The sequence below is a fragment of the Zootoca vivipara genome, chromosome 3 (assembly GCF_963506605.1).
Source record: "Zootoca vivipara chromosome 3, rZooViv1.1, whole genome shotgun sequence".
NCBI lineage: Eukaryota > Metazoa > Chordata > Lepidosauria > Squamata > Lacertidae > Zootoca > Zootoca vivipara.
In genome coordinates, this window is record NC_083278.1 from 81330997 (window position 1) to 81348400 (window position 17404).

At 42.4% G+C, this 17404-nt stretch overlaps 1 protein-coding gene across 1 annotated transcript; it reads right to left on the bottom strand.

Annotated features, from left to right (window-relative positions):
• Window positions 1–320: 320 nt before the first annotated feature.
• On the bottom strand, window positions 321–13447 carry FAM98A (family with sequence similarity 98 member A). The gene is made up of 9 exons (XM_035108235.2): window positions 13238–13447; window positions 12772–12879; window positions 9628–9776; window positions 8824–8958; window positions 7804–7988; window positions 6141–6221; window positions 5387–5503; window positions 4416–4583; window positions 321–2131 (listed from the first exon to the last, which is right to left on the bottom strand). The coding sequence occupies exons 2-9, from the start codon at window positions 12822–12824 to the stop codon at window positions 1355–1357; spliced, it is 1665 nt and encodes a 554-aa protein (XP_034964126.1). The 5' UTR covers window positions 12825–12879; window positions 13238–13447; the 3' UTR covers window positions 321–1354.
• Window positions 13448–17404: the final 3957 nt, after the last annotated feature.

The window sequence follows — 17404 nt, forward strand, 5'->3', positions numbered from 1 at the left end:
GCGTTTGTGGTGTTGTGTGTGTGCAGTGTGCATGAGTGTGTGGCCACGTTGTGTATTTTTTGGGGAACTGGGGAATGCTTCCTGTTCTTATGAGCCAACAACCATGTAATAACTGTGGTGTGACGACCACACTCAGGACAAAAGCTTACTTCCCATGGTAAGCCTGACACTGTCTACTCTCTCCAAACTTTGTCCATGCCCCATGGCAGCCATTTTGCGGCTAGCATCCACAGCATTTTCTCTAAAGTCAAGCTGTGCCTGCTAGTTCAAAAATATTGGTAACCCATGCACCAACTGAAAGTTAAAGAGAATCAAACCAGTAGGAGAACAGATACTTTTATTGCTCACCTTTTATACAATAGCACACCTTCAGCCATTTTTCTTTCACAGCTTGACAATGTTTCTGTACACACACGCACACTCACACTCATACACAAAAAAAAACCCCAGGCAAGGCGCACTGATGTGACTTTTAGTAAGGAAAACTGTAACAATCCCACCTGAAGGGCATTTTGTCTTGCGTTAGATGCCAAAAATTGAAATCATCCTATAATTGCTGATCAGTGGTATTAACTCGTGCACAAAACAAGTTTCAGCTTGCCATTACTGCTAGCTAATTTCAAGTAAAAATTAGGCTGGTCAGGGGATCAACTGTTTTCTGGTGTGTGAAATGAATCTGAATTATGCTAAAGCACAAGGCTACATATACTATCTGTTCACAACTTAGCTCGGTTTGTTATATGACCTTTGCGTGGCATGACAGTGGTTGGGTCTCTGATGGGGACATGAGTGTGGTTTTGATCAATGAGAGATAAGGCTATTGAACAAGTCATCAGCAGTAGAGCTCATATAATAGACATGGACCCCATGAAGTAGGCTGCAGTTCTGTGCAGTTACAAATGCATAAATCCAACCCACTTCAAAGGGTCTTGCGCACAACTAACTAGACACACCTGCAGCTTTACAATACAGGTTTGAAGTCAGCTTGTTGTCTACAGAAAATCAGGGTGAAGAGCAATATTCAAAGTGGCTTGAAGAGTGGAAGATTCTTAAAGGAAGAATGAGCTCATGTAAAAACCAACAGACATACTAGTTTGCATATTAAAGGTGCGACAGACATGTACTCAATTTTCCTTTAGTGAACAGAACCAGGGCTGCTGTCTTAAAGTTCTGAGCTTCCTGGAGTTGAAATGCTGCATTTTAGGCAGCATCAGACTCATGCGCACCTTTCACAGGTGCTCAAAAGCAAAGATCATTTTCCGGAAGCAGCCTGACATGGCCTGGTACTAATTCAGAAAGAAAACCATAGAAAATCTATTACATGAGCTCTGCCCAAATGGAAGCTTTTGCAGCCTCAGCTTGTGAAGTGTCTTCCTTGTCCAAATCCAGACTGATTGTACTGATATCCCCCATGTTGGAAGTGCTGCTCAAATTGCCCCCCTTGATTAAAGTTCTGTGCACCTCTTGCTCCCCCCCAACCACCTCCTTGCCCGCCACGGCCGCCACGACCACGGCCTCGGCCTCCTCCACGGCCTCCACCTCGATCATTGGAGTGCCCATCTTGATATCTGTTGTCTTGCTGGTAGCTGCCACCACCACCTTGATATCCGCTTCCTGAATATGAAGATTGATAACCACCATAGCCACCTCCTTGATAGCCGCCACCACCGTGATAACCCCCAGTTTGAAAGCTTGCGTCTCTGTAGTTACTATCCCTATAGTTGACATCTTGATAGCCACTTCCTCCACCATCAGTCCAGCCTCCTTGGGGTTTGCCTCCTCTGCCTCCCCCTCTGGCTCCATAGTCATAGCCACCACGTCCTCGTCCTCCTCGCTCGTGACCCCCGTGTTCATGGCCTCCACGGCCTCCGTAGGATGAGTCGTACCCTCCGCGGTTGCCACGGTCGTAGCCTCCTTGGTCATATCCTCCGCGGCCTCCTCGGTCATGGCCCCCTTGCTCATAACCTCCACGACCTCCGTAGGACGACTCATAGCCACCTCTGCCACCCCTGCCTCCACCACTTTGCTGCTGAGGGCCATCTTGCCTTTTTTGCCACGGTGGCATTTCGGGAGGAGGAGGTTCAATTTCGTTGGGTCTGCCACCTCTGTCAGGCACTCGGCCCATTAATACCTAAAAGCAAAAGAAACCAATGTGTTGGAAGAATTAACATAGGGGAAAAACTGCGCTACTTACAGTGTTAAAAACTCTGATATCTAAGCTAATCGCCAAATGGCACCTTAAACCTAGGTTATGGGTGCCACAATGGAATATCTACCAGTAGGTGCTTTTTTGCAATTGATGTTATTATTCATTTCATTTCTATACCACTTTATATTTTAAAGAACAAATCTAAAAGTGGTTTACAGCACATCAAATAAAGCAATGCAGAATAAAACTAATTCAAACTAAGAACCTGAGTCTAAGTGACATTTTGCTTTTCCCAGTCGCCAACCTGGCATCCAGAGATCTCCATGTGATAGCAACTGGACCCACGCCAGTCACAAAGCATGTCTGGTACCTGACTAATTTCTAACACTGACTATTTAACAATCTGAAAACACTGTACTTTAAAAAATGAGTTGAAATGGGAAGTGTACAGAGGTGAAGTACTGAAGAAGGAGGGCGGGAAGGGTCATTCAGCAGATCAAGATGTAATCATTTATTATAGCAGTGCTTGGGGATGGAGGTGATCCACAGCTGGAATGCAGAAAGAATGGGCTTCCTTGCCCATTACGTTTCATTTTTAAATTTTCTGTTATATATTTTCTCTTATTGACATAAGGTGTCTTCCAGATAGATTTTACAATTTTGGGACTCAGCGATATATTGCTCTTTTGCTTTAAATCTAAGGAAGCTTTGACTGTATTTTTTCATTTCTGAAAATAATTAGTCTTGAAGAGGTAGTGTTGGTCCTTTTATAGTGGGCCCTTTGTTCGGGATGCCTAAAAGACTACACAGTGGCAGCACAAGATATAGGGGAGTGGCAGTGCATTAGAAAACAGGCACAGCACCAACACTTCTCATGGGTACTTCGGGGCTAGCATACACTGGTCACCAACTAAAAAAAAAAACAACTTTAAAAAGTGTTCTGCTGGGTGTACTGCTCTGGCAAGCGCTGGCAATGGACACTAGATAATCTCTATTTCCCCAGACGGCCGGGGGTGTGTGGGAGAGAAAGTGGGGAGAGCGGCCAGTGTAGGGACCCCCTCAAGCCCTAATTATGGAATAGGGCAAGAGTATGACTATCAAACATAATTGAGAAAATTCATGGCTGACATAGAATTTGCATCCACAGCCATCCAGTCCCATATGGCTTCCACAAGGTTTTGCTAACTTCGTTGAAAGTCAAAATATGCTTCCACAGATAAGCACAGCTACAATAGAGGATTTTCACGACTACAATAGTGCATCCTCTTGCTACATGACTACCTTGTAATACTGCAAACCAGTATGACTCTCTTACTGTACTTTGTGCAAATAATAACTAAAAATACTTTAAGTAAACAAGGAAGTCATTCTCAAATATAGGGCTGTTTTTAACTCAGGAAGGCTGATCCTCTCTGCCAGAGCTCTTCAACCTTAGGTCCCTGGTGTTGCTGGACTACAACTCCCACCATCCCAGCCACCTTAACCAATGGTCAGGGAGGACAGGAGGTGCAGTCCAACAAAACTGGGGCCCCATGGTGGAAGACCCCTGCTCTGTGCTATATCAACATGTGACACAGAACAGTTAACAACTCCTGTGCAATGTACCAGGTTGAACTGTTGGCATTGAAACCAGTCCCCCTGCCCCCCGCCCCCAATGCCATTTTGTAAACCTGGTAGAAGAAACCATGGGAAGGGAGAGGCAAAACAGAGTGTGCATTGTATGTGCTGAAAGCATACAAAAAAATTCCCCATCCAGTTAGTTAATATCCACAGCACAGTAGGAAGTTGTGGTACGGAAGCTGTACTTCTCAGGACACAGCAGGGCTGTGTAGAATTATTAAAACAGCAGAGAGCATTATTGGCTGCTCACTCTCCACCTTAGAACAAATCTATAACACCAGGTGCCATAAAAAAGCACTAGACATATCAAGAGATCCAACGCACCCTGGTCACCATTTCTTTCAGCTCCTGCCATCGGGACGGAGATATAGAACTATGCAGGCAAGAACGAGCCGTCTCAGGAACAGTTTCTTCTCTAGAGCAATTTTGGCCTTAAATGGAAAGCCTGGACTTTGAAGTCATCTTATTTTACTTGTTATTTGTATTATATTTACTGTTTTTAATTAGGTTTTGTAATTTTGGATTATGTGGAATGCTTTATCTGAGTGGATGTAGCAACCCGCAAGGGGACAATGACAATAAAGATATCTTATCTTATCTTATAAAGATAAAAAAGAACTAAATTATATCAATGTAACAAAGGTACCTTATTAATAGCACATGCAGTCTTTTCTCTGATGGACCCGCTGCTCGTCCTCATAATCTTTGACAAGTCTTGCCGAGCTGCCAAGAGGTGAGCGACAGATATAGCACATTTGGTAGTAAGGGTGGCACGCTTCGGCTGGTAGACTTTAGCCAATTTCTCTGTTTGGCTCTGTAATCCAAAAAAGAAGAGAGTCAACAGATGTAAACAAACATTCAGCTAAAAATTAATTATTTGCCATTTTAAACAACAGCTCCAAGGACAGATTAAGGCCTACATGGCAGGCAACTAACAAGTCATGAGAAATGCTGTGTGAGCTCAAGGGAAAGTGACTAATGGGACAATATACCACCTTATATAAATAAGGTGTAAATCCAGCTTCAGAGCCTTCCCCAATGTTATTTTGTTTTTCCGCTACCTATTTCGCCAACCATTTTCCAAGTCTGTATCTCATTCTGCATTTCTGAAACTTGTTCAGACTGCATTTTAAAACTGTAGTTTCCCCCATTTACAGCTCACCTGAGAAAAAATGGTTCAAAATAAATACTTATGAGGCACCATAATATAGTGATTTGGGTACATTTTGTGAAGCAAATGATTAGTAATGCTATGGGGTAACTGTTCAATTAGAAGCAGAAAAGTACAAAGTGGTAATAATCCGTTCGCAATGACATTCTTTTACTGGCAACACATGTGAAATGCAGGTACGCAGTGAGCTACACTGAGGTTTTCACTTGCCCCTAGCGCAACTACACAGCTGATGATTAAATTTAGTCCTAAGTGTCAACAAAAGGGTTGCCAAATGAAATATAAGCTTTAAACAAAAGTGCTTAGTACATTCAGAGACAAAAGTCAATTAAATTATGGGATACTTCCACTCCCATTAGCGCCACCAGACAGTTTTTTGGGCAGACAGCAAAAAGAAAAAAGCGCTCTTTGCAAGGCCAAAGGAAGTTGCAGAATGCAAACTGTACCTTTGCTCGATCTGACCAGCCAAACGACTGGACAGTCACATCCAGACGCTTCACTAACAATTTCCTCCGGACTTCATATTCATTGGCTATGGCTTGATTAATACCTTCAATTTTTTCCTGAAATAAAAATGCATATCACTTATTACGCTGGCTCTCAGCCATGGCATTCCTAGTGTGCAATGTATTAGCATACTAAGCCAAGAAACAACATCTCAGGCCCATATGCTCCCCAATCATGTGCTAATCTGGGGGTTTCAATCCCAGTCTTGTAAGACCATAGTTCCCTGGCTCCACTGTAATGGGGATTTGCGGTTTAATGTTAGTTTACTAGCTACAATTTTAAAGCAAGGTCTGATTCCTGGCAAGTAAACCAACATCAAATGACTGCTCCCCATTTTGGATGTAACAGAAAACAATACTTTAAAGAGGTCAGGATTGAACGGTAAAAGTCACTGAGCAAGAAGGAGAAGCTAAGGGAGAGTACAAGAGTCAACAATTTTTCCTGGCTTGATCAACTATGGTTTATGAAGCCACAAGTGTTACATGCAGACCAGACTTTGGTGGTTAATCCACCATTCAATTCACATTTACTTGACATGCAAATAACAGAAGAGGGAAAAGTCCCATGTGGTTTTTCAGTGGAAGACAGCATTGTATCCTCCAGCACTATTAATGTACACGAAAGAAAATATATAAATACTAACAAAGAGAGTCAAGGATAGAATAAAGAGAGTTTTACAGACATACAACTTACCCAATGAACTGGACCCATTGGTTTTGACAGTAACGGTTTTCCTACATGATTTGCAGGAACCTTTGCTAATGTTTCTTTTAACTGTAACAAAAATATACTATGTTAGTATAGAATAGCACAGTATCATATAGTGAATGCTTGCTCTCTTCCCCACCAAACGTATGGATTTGGAAGGGGAATTTGAATGCTTCATACATAGTAGAAGCTACACAAAAGAATACATTCCTAAAATTTTCAGAAAATTGTGGTGGTTTAAAATAAGAATATTCTGCAATTCTTTAATAACATCATTATGACATCAGTAAGTAAACGACCTCTTATTAATGTGGGAAGGACAGACAACTTAAAAAAAAATCTCAATTCAAGAATGAAAGCCTCTTAACCGTACGTCTCGGGGAAAATAGGTTGCAGTGAGTGCTTCTGCTCAGGGTTCCAGGTGCTGCATTCCATTCCCGCCAGTGAACATTCTTTGCCCACTGAGCATGCTTAATTCTCACTGGCCAGTTGTTTGTTTTGCAATGGGGACGTTCTTGTGCCCAACCCTAGCTACATTAAAATTTCTGATCACTCCATTAATATCTATGGGCAGGCCTCACTTCCACATCCTTGGGAGACCATTTAAAATAGCTTCTCAGTGTGAACTAGGAAGTGACCTATTCACACAATGAGATAGTGCTTTATAAGCTTTCATTTCTAGCCATCCTATTCCACTGAGTTTTTCCCTGCCCCCTCTTAGTCTCTCAACATTCCATGCCACTTAGAAGACTTGTTTCCCTGCCCCGCCCCAAAATTGGATTTCCCCTCTAAAGAAAGTGAGTATCTGCAAACCTTAGCCTAATCCTAAATCTGCTGGTACTGTCTTGTGTGCATGGGTGGTACAATTTTGGACACAAGCACAGGAAAACTTGCATTGCTATTAGAAATAATGATACCAAAGGACAGGCTTCTATCCAGTGGGTAGTGCCATAACACACACCAAAAAAAAAAAAAAAAAAAAAAACTTTTCACTCTCAAGTTATAAATGCTGGAGGTTGTCCTTAAGAATGAGCCTACCCTGTATACTAAGATCATCTTTGGAAGCCCTTCTCCAAGGGTCCCCACTAAATGCAGCACGGTGGGGGAGATGGAAGAAAAGTGCACTCTCAGCGGTGGTGCTACATTAGTGGAATGCTCTCTCCAAGGTGGCTTGCTTGGTGCCTAGTCCAATGTCTTTTCAGCACCTTTCCTTTCCTGGGCTTTTCACTCTCTAATTTTACCTATTGTACATTTTATGCTACTTTATCTGCAGTATTTCAAATTCATTGCTTTAAACCAGGCATCCCCAAACTTCGGCCCTCCAGATGTTTTGGACTACAATTCCCATCTTCCCTGACCACTGGTCCTGCTAGCTAGGGATCATGGGAGTTGTAGGCCAAAACATCTGGAGGGCCGCTCTAGATCCATCTTAGGTCAAAAGTGCATTGTATGTGGCATTGCTCATTTGTCAGCAATTAAGAGATTCATTACGTTGCATACACATTCAAGCTTTCCCACCTATCTATTCTTGCCATAGTCCATCACACTCCCAGAAAAGTCACTTCTGAGTGCCAGGCTCTCTTCAGAATGCCATTCCACTGCAAATCATGGATCCAAGCCTATGTACCTCAAAACCCTCGGTTCTTACCTTTTTTTCTATTCCACTGAAGAACTGGAACATAGTTATGTTGGCAGGAGGCTTGGACATGCCTAAAGCAATACATATGCCTTTCAGCTCCTGAAAGACTTCACTACCACCCCCCTCCTGGGCTTTTTTGGGAGGAGCATTCACACAGAGCATTCTGGCAGCTTCCAGTTCTGAGATGAGGTATGCTGAAGGAAGAAAAGCGACAATTTAGCACCTTTTAACAAATATCTGCCTTAGTTAGCTGTGAACATAAAGGAAACTATTCTGGATTCCATAACATATTTATATTAACTGAATGAGAGGTGAGGTTCAGATGAGACAAGGATCTAAAAAACTGAATACCAAGTGGCAGGTCTGCTAAGGGTAACAGTGTTCAAGCAAGCATGGCATGCCTTTGCAGAATGTGAATTATTAATTTAGATATTTAGACATTGTTTTTCAAGCAAACCTCACAATGTTGTTTTTCATAAGAATATGGTATAGAGTGAGACTTTTAATCTCAGGGTTATGGGTGTGAGCCCAATGCTGGGCAAAATATTCCTGCATTGCAAGGGATTGGACTAGACTCTCGTGGTCCCTTCCAATTCTACAATTCTCTGATTCTATTAATATAAATATCAATTAAAACTCTATACTAAGCACAGACAAAGCACAAGTAGGGGTGGGGAGAAGCTAGATCTCTCCCAAGAGCAGGATGGTTCTTAAGTAGCTGGGGAGAGTTGCTATTCCTTCATGTTCACTACATCACTTCTGAATGAGATGTCTTTTCACTTTCAAAGGTTGACAAAGTTTGTTCATAACAAGCAAAGAGAAAAATGCTTGGGTTTTCTTTTTACTTGGACAGTTTCCAATATGATACAGACGATATGAATCCAAAGCTTCAACGGATCAGACTATATTCTCTTTCTAAGTATCATAGTATCGTAAGTTCTCAAGAAGCATCAGGGAATGGACAAGTGTCCTAATTATCTCCACAGTGGCACAAAAAGGAACAAAAGTATTTTGTTATTTTCAACTTACTGAGCAGCAGCAGGCAGTTCTTCTGATTGAGAAGGCGCTTGGTGACGTCTCCTGATACTAATGTTGTATATGGGCAGTTCATTTCACCCAGTAACCCACTCATTTCAAGCTGGAACTCATCTGCTTCGGTGGGACCTTAAGACACAGATTATTTTCATTTAAGAGGTTCAACTAGTAACTCTTTGCCACGAGTTAAGACAAAGTTACATTATGAAGAGACTGCTTCCATGTTATCATGTTATCAAGACATGTTATCAAGATTCAAGGTTGAAGATTAAAATAGCCTATTTTCCTATTTTTAAAACCCCAAAAATATGATTAACATTTCAAACAAAATTAAGAACTCAGGTGATACAGAATGGCAAAAATAGTGTCTTCAAATGAACACTTAAAAAAAGCTTACTTGTACAAAATATAGTGGAAGACAAGTACAGTGGTACTTCTACTTATGAATTTAATGCGTTCCGAACACACATTCGTAAGTAGAAAAAAATTGTAAGTCGAATCCCATAGGAATGCATTGGGAGAAAAAATTCGTAAGTCGAAGCAACCCTATCTAAACTACAACCAAGATGGCGGACGGAGCTCCATTCGTAAGTAGACACATTCGTAAGTAAGTTATTTGTAAGTAAAGGTATCACTGTAGTAGTAAAATTGATTCCATGGGTACATAGGCAAAAAAACAGAATGTGGCATTGGGCACACTATCACATCAGTGTTGGAAGCATCTATACCACCACAAGTTTTCAGAGTTAATATGAAAGACACAAATAAATCAATGGTGTCAGACTCATGATTACTCACTGTTAGTTGCTTGCACATTTTCTTCTAGTTTGCAAAATAACCTTAACTCTGACACTAGCCAAGCACAGAGTTTAGTATATTCAGGGGAACTGGCCCCACCAGAAGCTGCCTGGGTCAGAGCACCGTCTTCTAACAATGGGCCTTTGTAACTGGCAAACAAACAAAAATAAGAACATGTTATTAAAAGCTACTGTACATTTTCTGAGGTATGCAATCGATGCATACCTTGTTTCCCTGAAAATAAGACACTGTCTTATATTGATTTTTCCTCAAGAAAACACACTATGGCTTATTTTCAGGGGATGTCTTATTTTTTATTACGCATCCAGCCTCGCCTCTTCTTTGGCGCCCTCCGGAACTGTGCCTATCACTATGTCTTATTTTCAGGATATGGCTTATATTGTGCAAATGCTTAGAAATTCTGCTACGGCTTATTTTATGGGTATGTCTTATTTTCGGGAAAACAGGGTATTTGGTGATAACACCACTAACACTTCAATATATTTATCTGGAACACCAGTGATTTCAAAGGTACTTCCTTCAAATTAGCATGCTTTGAATTGAAGTCTATATCCTCATCAGCATCTTTATTTTTTTTGCTCACAATCTTCCCTTGTTATAATTAACTCTCTTATTCCTTCTTCTCCCTAATGTTTGATGCCCTTGCCTCTTTCTCCCTTTGGTCCTTCATCTACTGCTCCTTGCCCTTGCAAAATTTAAATTATAAGCTCCTTGGAGCAAGGACCTATCCTCTTTTTGTCAGCTTCTGGATTGCATTTAGACTGGAGATGTAAGATACATCTAAACAACAATAAAAGTATAGTAGTGAAGATAAGGGGGAAATATACATTCTTTTTGGCTGCACTGGCATGCTACTTCTCTCCACTGCCTTGACCCTTAACAAGAGACCCAAGGAGAGAATTCAAAGAACTGATGCAGATGTTTTGGGACAACTGCCCAGCCAGCCAGAACAATGCCAAAGAGATAAGCCCCTGTTCTGCTTTAAAAGCAGCTTTTCTCTTTCAAACTGAGAACCACTGTACTCACAGTACTACCCCATGCATGCATTTTCAGCACTTATTTGGATCCCAATCCAGGCCTTTACTGAATAATGCAAACAAATTTTTAAAAATTCCTTCTGGTAGCACCTTAGAAACCAACTAAGTTTGTCATTGGTATGAATCATAGAATCATACAGTTGGAGGCGACCACAAGGGCCATCCAGTCCAACCCCCTGCCAAGCAGGAAACACCATCAAAGCATTCTTGACATATGGCTGTCAAGCCTCTTCTTAAAGACCTCCAAAGAAGGAGACTCCACCACACTCCTTGGCAGCAAATTCCACTGCCGAACAGCTCTTAGTGTCAGAAGGTTCTTCCTAATGTTTAGGTGGAATCTTCTTTCTTGTAGTTTGAATCCATTGCTCCGTGTCCGCTTCTCTGGAGCAGCAAAGCTTTCGTGTGCATGCACACTTCTTCAGATACAAAAGCTCATACCAATAACAAACCTAGTTGGTCTCTAAGGTGCTACTGGAAGGAATTTTTTAATTTTGCTTTGACTACAGCAAACCAACACAGCTACCTACCTGTAACACAAACAAATTTGTTTTTGAGAACACACATGACCAAATTCCTTACTGTTCATAGTGTATTATCTATTACTACTATTTACAAACGGATGTGGGTGGCGCTGTGGTCTAAACCACAGAGCCTAGGGCTTGCTGATCAGAAGGTCGGTGGTTCGAATCCCTGCAACGATGTGAGCTCCCGTTGCTCAGACCCAGCTCCTGCCAACCTAGCAGTTTGAAAGCACGTAAAAGTGCAAAGTACCTTCCGGCGGGAAGGTAAACGCCATTTCTGTGTGCTGCTCTGGTTCGCCAGAAGCGGCTTAGTCATGCTGGCCACATGACCCGGAAGCTGTATGCCGGGTCCCTCGGCCTATAGAGCGAGATGAGCGCCGCAACCCCAGAGTCATCCGCGACTGGACCTAACAGTCAGGGGTACCTTTACCTTTACTATTTACAGAAAACTCAGAAGATTTGCAACAGTAAGCAAAATCCTCTGTTGCAGGCATTTTAAAATTTTCTGCAGCAGCTATTTCTAAAATACTCGCTAGCTTATCATCTTTTTTTCCTGAAAAACCAAACAAATCAAAACAAAAGCTACAAGAATTTGTGTCATCTTCAAAAAAAAAAAAAGCTAGAGAAATGTTCCAAAAGCAATGAGAACCTTTTGTACAGTATGCTTTTAATGGTGTGGGTACAGGAGAGAAATAGCATTACTAGTCTCCACACCACACAAATGGAGCAACACACTTGCCTCATAGAAAAGGTTAAAGCATGATTAACATTAGTCTAGGCAGGTTTCCTTGGTACTATGTCTCACTGTGTTCATTTCAGCTTACTTTTACATATGTGTAGGGCTGCAGCATGAGAAATACTTTGTGCTAAAAGGGAAGGATGAATGGCAACCGATTTATATTGTAGAATATATTTATAGGAAATAACAGTAAATATTATGGAGGAAGAGCACTGAGGTGGTGGTGGGGGTCAACATTGTAGAAGTTGTAGAAATTTCTGTGTGGGGTTTTTTTAAAAATGATGCTGGACTGCCAGATTTTATTTTTTTAAGTCTGCTGAATGGATGTGGCCCTGCCTTAATGCAGAGCACAGGGCAGTAACACCAAATAATATGTGATCTTGTGATGCCTTGAAGGGTGGTGGAGGCAGATTGTTGATTTGTATTCAACCATTTTTAGTGCTATTAGACAACATTGTGAGATTCACAGAGCAGTTCATAATTCAGCTGAACATAAGTTAGTTTCATTTGCAGATGATATACTTTTGTTCATTTCGGAACCTCAGACTAGTATACCCATCTTGATGCAAATGATAGGCGCTTTTGGTAAAATATCAGCTTATTTCACTAAATGGTCCAAATCAAAACCCTCCTCCAAAATAAAGCTCATAATGGTTTCCAATCCAGTTCATCTCCACACCTGCTTTATTTCAGAAATGAATCATATGGTTCGAGACTGTTTACTTGCCCCACAAAACACGGAGCACGGGGGTGAGGACACATAACAAAAAAAAGTTTTTTTAAAAAAAAACCGAAGTTATTTACACATATTTGCTCTCATACATACCCGAGGTCTTCCAGCGACTCTAGGATGTCATTCTCCATGAGCTCAAACTCCATTTCCGGGGCTTCAGAATGAGCACAAAAGAAAAAGGGGGTTGGAAAAACCTAGAACCTGCAATTAGCAAACCAAGACTCGGTTAGCAACGCCTGAGAGAATGCAGCGGTCACCATAATGACTGGCGCAGAGTGGCTTGAATGCCCTGCTCGCCTCACGGTTCGCCTGGAGAGGGGGATATCGAGGTCGCACCTCACAGACCTGCCCCCCCACCAGGAACAGCCCCACTGAATGCCCGACCACCGACCCCCTCCCTTTCCAGGCGACACTGACCCAGAGGAGGGCAGGCGGCCAGGGGCTTCTGCTTACGTTAAGAACTGGCTCTGGCCTGCCTGGCCCCCACCTCCCCGCCCCACTGAGGGGCGCCGTTCCATCCCGCCCAGCAGCGCCCCAAATCTCCTACCCCGCAACCTACCTTTTGCGCAGCTGCTCCGCCGCCGACTGCTGGGTTGGCATGTCAGGAGGTGGGGGAAGGGCGAGGAGAGGGGGAAGGCCCCCTTTGCCTGACCTTTCACCTCACGAGGGGGGCGCCACCAATCTCGCCTGATTGAAAAAAATGCTCCGCTCTGCGCCTTGAAAACCCTCTTGTTTCTTCACACTCTGCCTCTAACGGTTCATATTGGTCTAAGAAAGCCTCTCTTTTTATCCCTTAACGCAGGAAGTTATATTTCAGAGCGTCAATAAATATTTTCTTCAGGCACAACTGTTGGACAGCCCTAAGAGGACGTTCTCGCTTTCCCTTTCCTATCTCTATATAAAGGAACCACGTTGGGGGGGAAAAAACCCTGGGCCTGAAAGGAGGAGTGGACGTTGTGGGAGAAGGGACAAACTACTTCAAGAGACGGGCTTTTCCGCTTTGTGAAAGTACACGAACCAGCATGCAAAGGTTCGCCTTTCGCTACTCTCCTAGCCGTAGAGCATCTGAAGAAGTGTGCATGCACACGAAAGCTCATACCAAAATAAAAACTTAGTTGGTCTTTAAGGTGCCACTGAAGGAATTTTTTTATTTTACTTCGACCCAGACCAACACGGCTACCTACCTGTAGCCGTAGAGCGTTTATGGAAGCTGCACTGAAGGAGCAAATATTGGCGCCCTCGTGAGAAATGGAATCTCTTCTAGTTATTGAGGGTTGCTGAAGCATGATGAAAATAGTACAGAGTGGCGGGCCAACAATAGCTATTGCAAATTACCACTTTCAGCCCCGAAAAGTGGTAATTTTGCAGTAGCTATTACCACTTTTGCAAACGGGGGAATAAAAGTATGACACGGGGGCCTTTTCAGGAGCACAAAAAAGTAGATGAGCAGGTAAAACTGTTCCAGGACTGTACCACTTCAGATTGCAGGTGTGATAATCAGGAAAGAGAGGAAGACCTTGCTCACTGACCTCCCTGAGTGGAGACACACTGCAATGTTATCTCCACTCAGAAATAAGCCACACTGCCTTCTAGCAGTCTTATTCCCAGGTAAGCAAGTATAGGATTGCAGCCTGCCTAAGCCTTCCATTTATACCCAGCCAGTCTGTAGGATGCTGAAAGAAGAGATGGCAAGGCCCGTTTCCATCCGCTGTATTTTATTTTTCTTTTGCTAGTCACACATCTTATGAAAACAGGATTGTAATATAGATCAAGGTTAAGGAGAACAGCTAGCCATTTCTTTAACATGCAAAGAGGGAACCTGTGACTTTTCAGACTTCCATCAGCCCCAGCCAGCTAAGGCAAAGGTCAGGGATGATGGGAGCCCAACAACCAGTCTTTGCTCCATGTTGGATTCTATGTACCGGTATAAATCCCACCCCCAACGTAATTCAACCTACCTCAAAGGGTTGTTGTGAGGATAGGTGAAGAACCATGTACACAACCATGAACTCCTTGGAACAAAGTCAGGCTATAACTGCAAAGTATATCTGCCTTGCATAGTCCAGTAGCAGTTTTAGTGCTTTATTTCTTAGCACTATTACTCCCTGCCCCCACCATGACCACTTTCTCTCATTCTGCCAACTTCACCCATCTTCCTCCTGTCATGGTTTATAAAGTGAGAACTGTCAAATGATAATTGTTTTATGTGGAAAAAAAATCCTTCCAGTAGCACCTTAAAGACCAACTAAGTTTGTCATAGGTATGAGCTTTCGTGTGCATGCACACTTCTTCAGATACACTGAAGTGTGCATGCACACGAAAGCTCATACCTATGACAAACTTAGTTGGTCTCTAAGGTGCTACTGGAAGGATTTTTTTTATTTTTTGTTTTGACTACGTCAGACCAACACGGCTACCTACCTGTAACATGTTTTATGTGAGTTTGCTAAATAACATAGGCGGAGGTGTGTGTGTGAATACTTCATTTGTTTATAGCAAGAAAACGGAAAAATAGGGTTTGCACAGATCAAAGTGTTGATCCCAGGTAAGAAAGCAGCTACAGCAGAAACGAGGCAACCCAAAGCTATCAATGTCAAGGGTGTTCTTTAGGAAAGAGCAAATCCTATCTAGTTGGGCCCTGGGAGACTAGCTGAAAAGGTGCTTCATGGTATACAGTATGTTTGAAAAGGAACCGTAAGTTCACAAATGTTCTAAGATAAACTGTAAAATGCCACTTTGAGCTCAAACAAAATGTGCTACAAGTAATTTACATGCTTGAGACACATCTTGGGTGAAAAGATATAGTGGGCAAATAATTTGTAGCCATGAAGAACTGGCCTGCTCCAAAGGTTTTATGCAAAATACCAACCTGGGGGTGGGGTGGGGTAGTGCAGCCAATTTTCTGGACAATACAGTAAATCTACCACATGGGTAGGATGAGGCTGGACTCACACCAGAGACCTAAACAACCAAGTGATCTAGATATGATTTGGCATTGAACCAGAAGACCTCAGGTTTATATGGCTGCAGTTGGCCATCCCAAAATGCAGAATGATGCCACTTGTAGAGGTACTGCCTTGCCATATTTTCAGATTTAGATTGTGGAAGATAATTTTATCCAAGATCTGTTACATCAGCTAGCAGAATCAGAACCTCTCTTATTTAGCATGATGTCATTTTGGAGCAATCAAAGCACTGGTGAGAGGCTGTTGGAGGGTGACTTTCCCAGCTATCCAAGAATCCTCTCTTGAGTGACCCTCCTGAATAGGAAAAAGAATCACCATAACTTTCCATGAACCATTCTTCACCCATCCAGGAGTGTTTCCCCACCCTCAGGATGTTTTTTTTGAGAAAGTAGGAAAACTGTTGGCAGCAAGAGGTTGGGGAAGTCATGACCTAAGAAAAAAGCCCTGCTGGCTCAGACCAAAGGCCTGTGTGATCTAGCATTTTCTGGGCAAGCTTCCTGAAACATAATTGTGTTGGAGGAGATTCGTGAGAGATATGTTGCCTCCCTGCCCTGGCTGGATCACACCAAAGGCCTATCCAAGCCTATTCTGTTTAGTAGCCAGCCTATGGGAAGCCCACAAGCAAGGAATGAGCACAGCAGCATGCACCCTTCTCTCCTACTCATGCTTCCCAGCAATTAATTTTCAGAAGCATCAGACTAGATACACTGGCAGTGAATTCCATTGTTAAACGGAATGCTGTTTGAAGAAGTACTTCCTCTTGTCTGTCCTGAATCTCTCACTATTCAACTTTAATGGTTGAACCCAGAGTCTAGTATTATGGGAGACCCACCCACCTTTTCTACAGCACCATGCATGGCATGCTTCAGCAGCCCCATGCTTCCCTGGATCCAAGGCATCATTTTTAAAACAATTGCTAGACAGGCTTCATGAAATAGTGACTGGAAGCACTGTATCAATCAGGTCCTCATTTAACATTTGGATTATTAATCAGTTTTCACATTGAGATAAGGAATAAGACACTTGTGCTTTGCACTGAAATAAAGTTAATTATGTAGTTCAGGGCTGGGGGAATTGCTCTCCAGAAGTTGCTGAACTACCACTCCCATAGTCTCTTACAAACATTGGCCATGTTGGCCAGGACTGATGTACGGGAGTCCCAACATTTGAGGCTGCAGGTACGCCACACTGATGTAGTTACTAAAAAAAGTTGCTGAAATAATGTCATAGTCCAAAAAGAAAACCCAGACACCAGAGTAATTTTACAATAAGCATTTTAATGTATTTGTTTAAAATACAGTGATTTGACACATTTCAGTGATAATATCAGAAATTTTATAGTAACAGGTAACTATGGATAATTAACCTTAATTTTTGTTATCTACCTCTTTTTCTTTTACATTCTGAAGCTCACCTGAAATATTCCACTCCAGTATACCTTCAGGACAGGAAGAACTGGGCAGGAAAACTGCCACCAGCCAAAAAAAAGGGGGGGGGACAAAGTTCATGCAAATAAATACCAACCTTGTTATTGTTGGATCTGTTCAAATATTTTCAGGAAGTATCAGAATTGCTCAAACTAGAAATAAGAAGGTGGTCATCAAGAGTAAACACTTTGCATATCAAACCATTTCTTTTTGCCCTGTCATTACCCTTGTTTTTTTCATAGAATCATAGAGCTGGAAGAGACCACAAGGGCCATCCAGTCCAACCCCCTGCCAAGCAGGAAACACCATCAAAGCATTCTTGACATATGGCTG

What these genes read in the sequence shown, in the direction of transcription:
- FAM98A (XM_035108235.2), bottom strand. Translation starts at nt 12,824, where the DNA reads ATGGAGTTTGAGCTCATGGAGAATGACATCCTAGAGTCGCTGGAAGAC. An exon ending in AAATGTGCAAGCAACTAACA is followed by an intron (nt 8,959 to 9,627) that starts GTGAGTAATCAT and finishes CTGTGTCTTAAG; the next exon opens with GTCCCACCGAAGCAGATGAG. An exon ending in CAATGGGTCCAGTTCATTGG is followed by an intron (nt 5,504 to 6,140) that starts GTAAGTTGTATG and finishes TTTTTATTTCAG; the next exon opens with GAAAAAATTGAAGGTATTAA.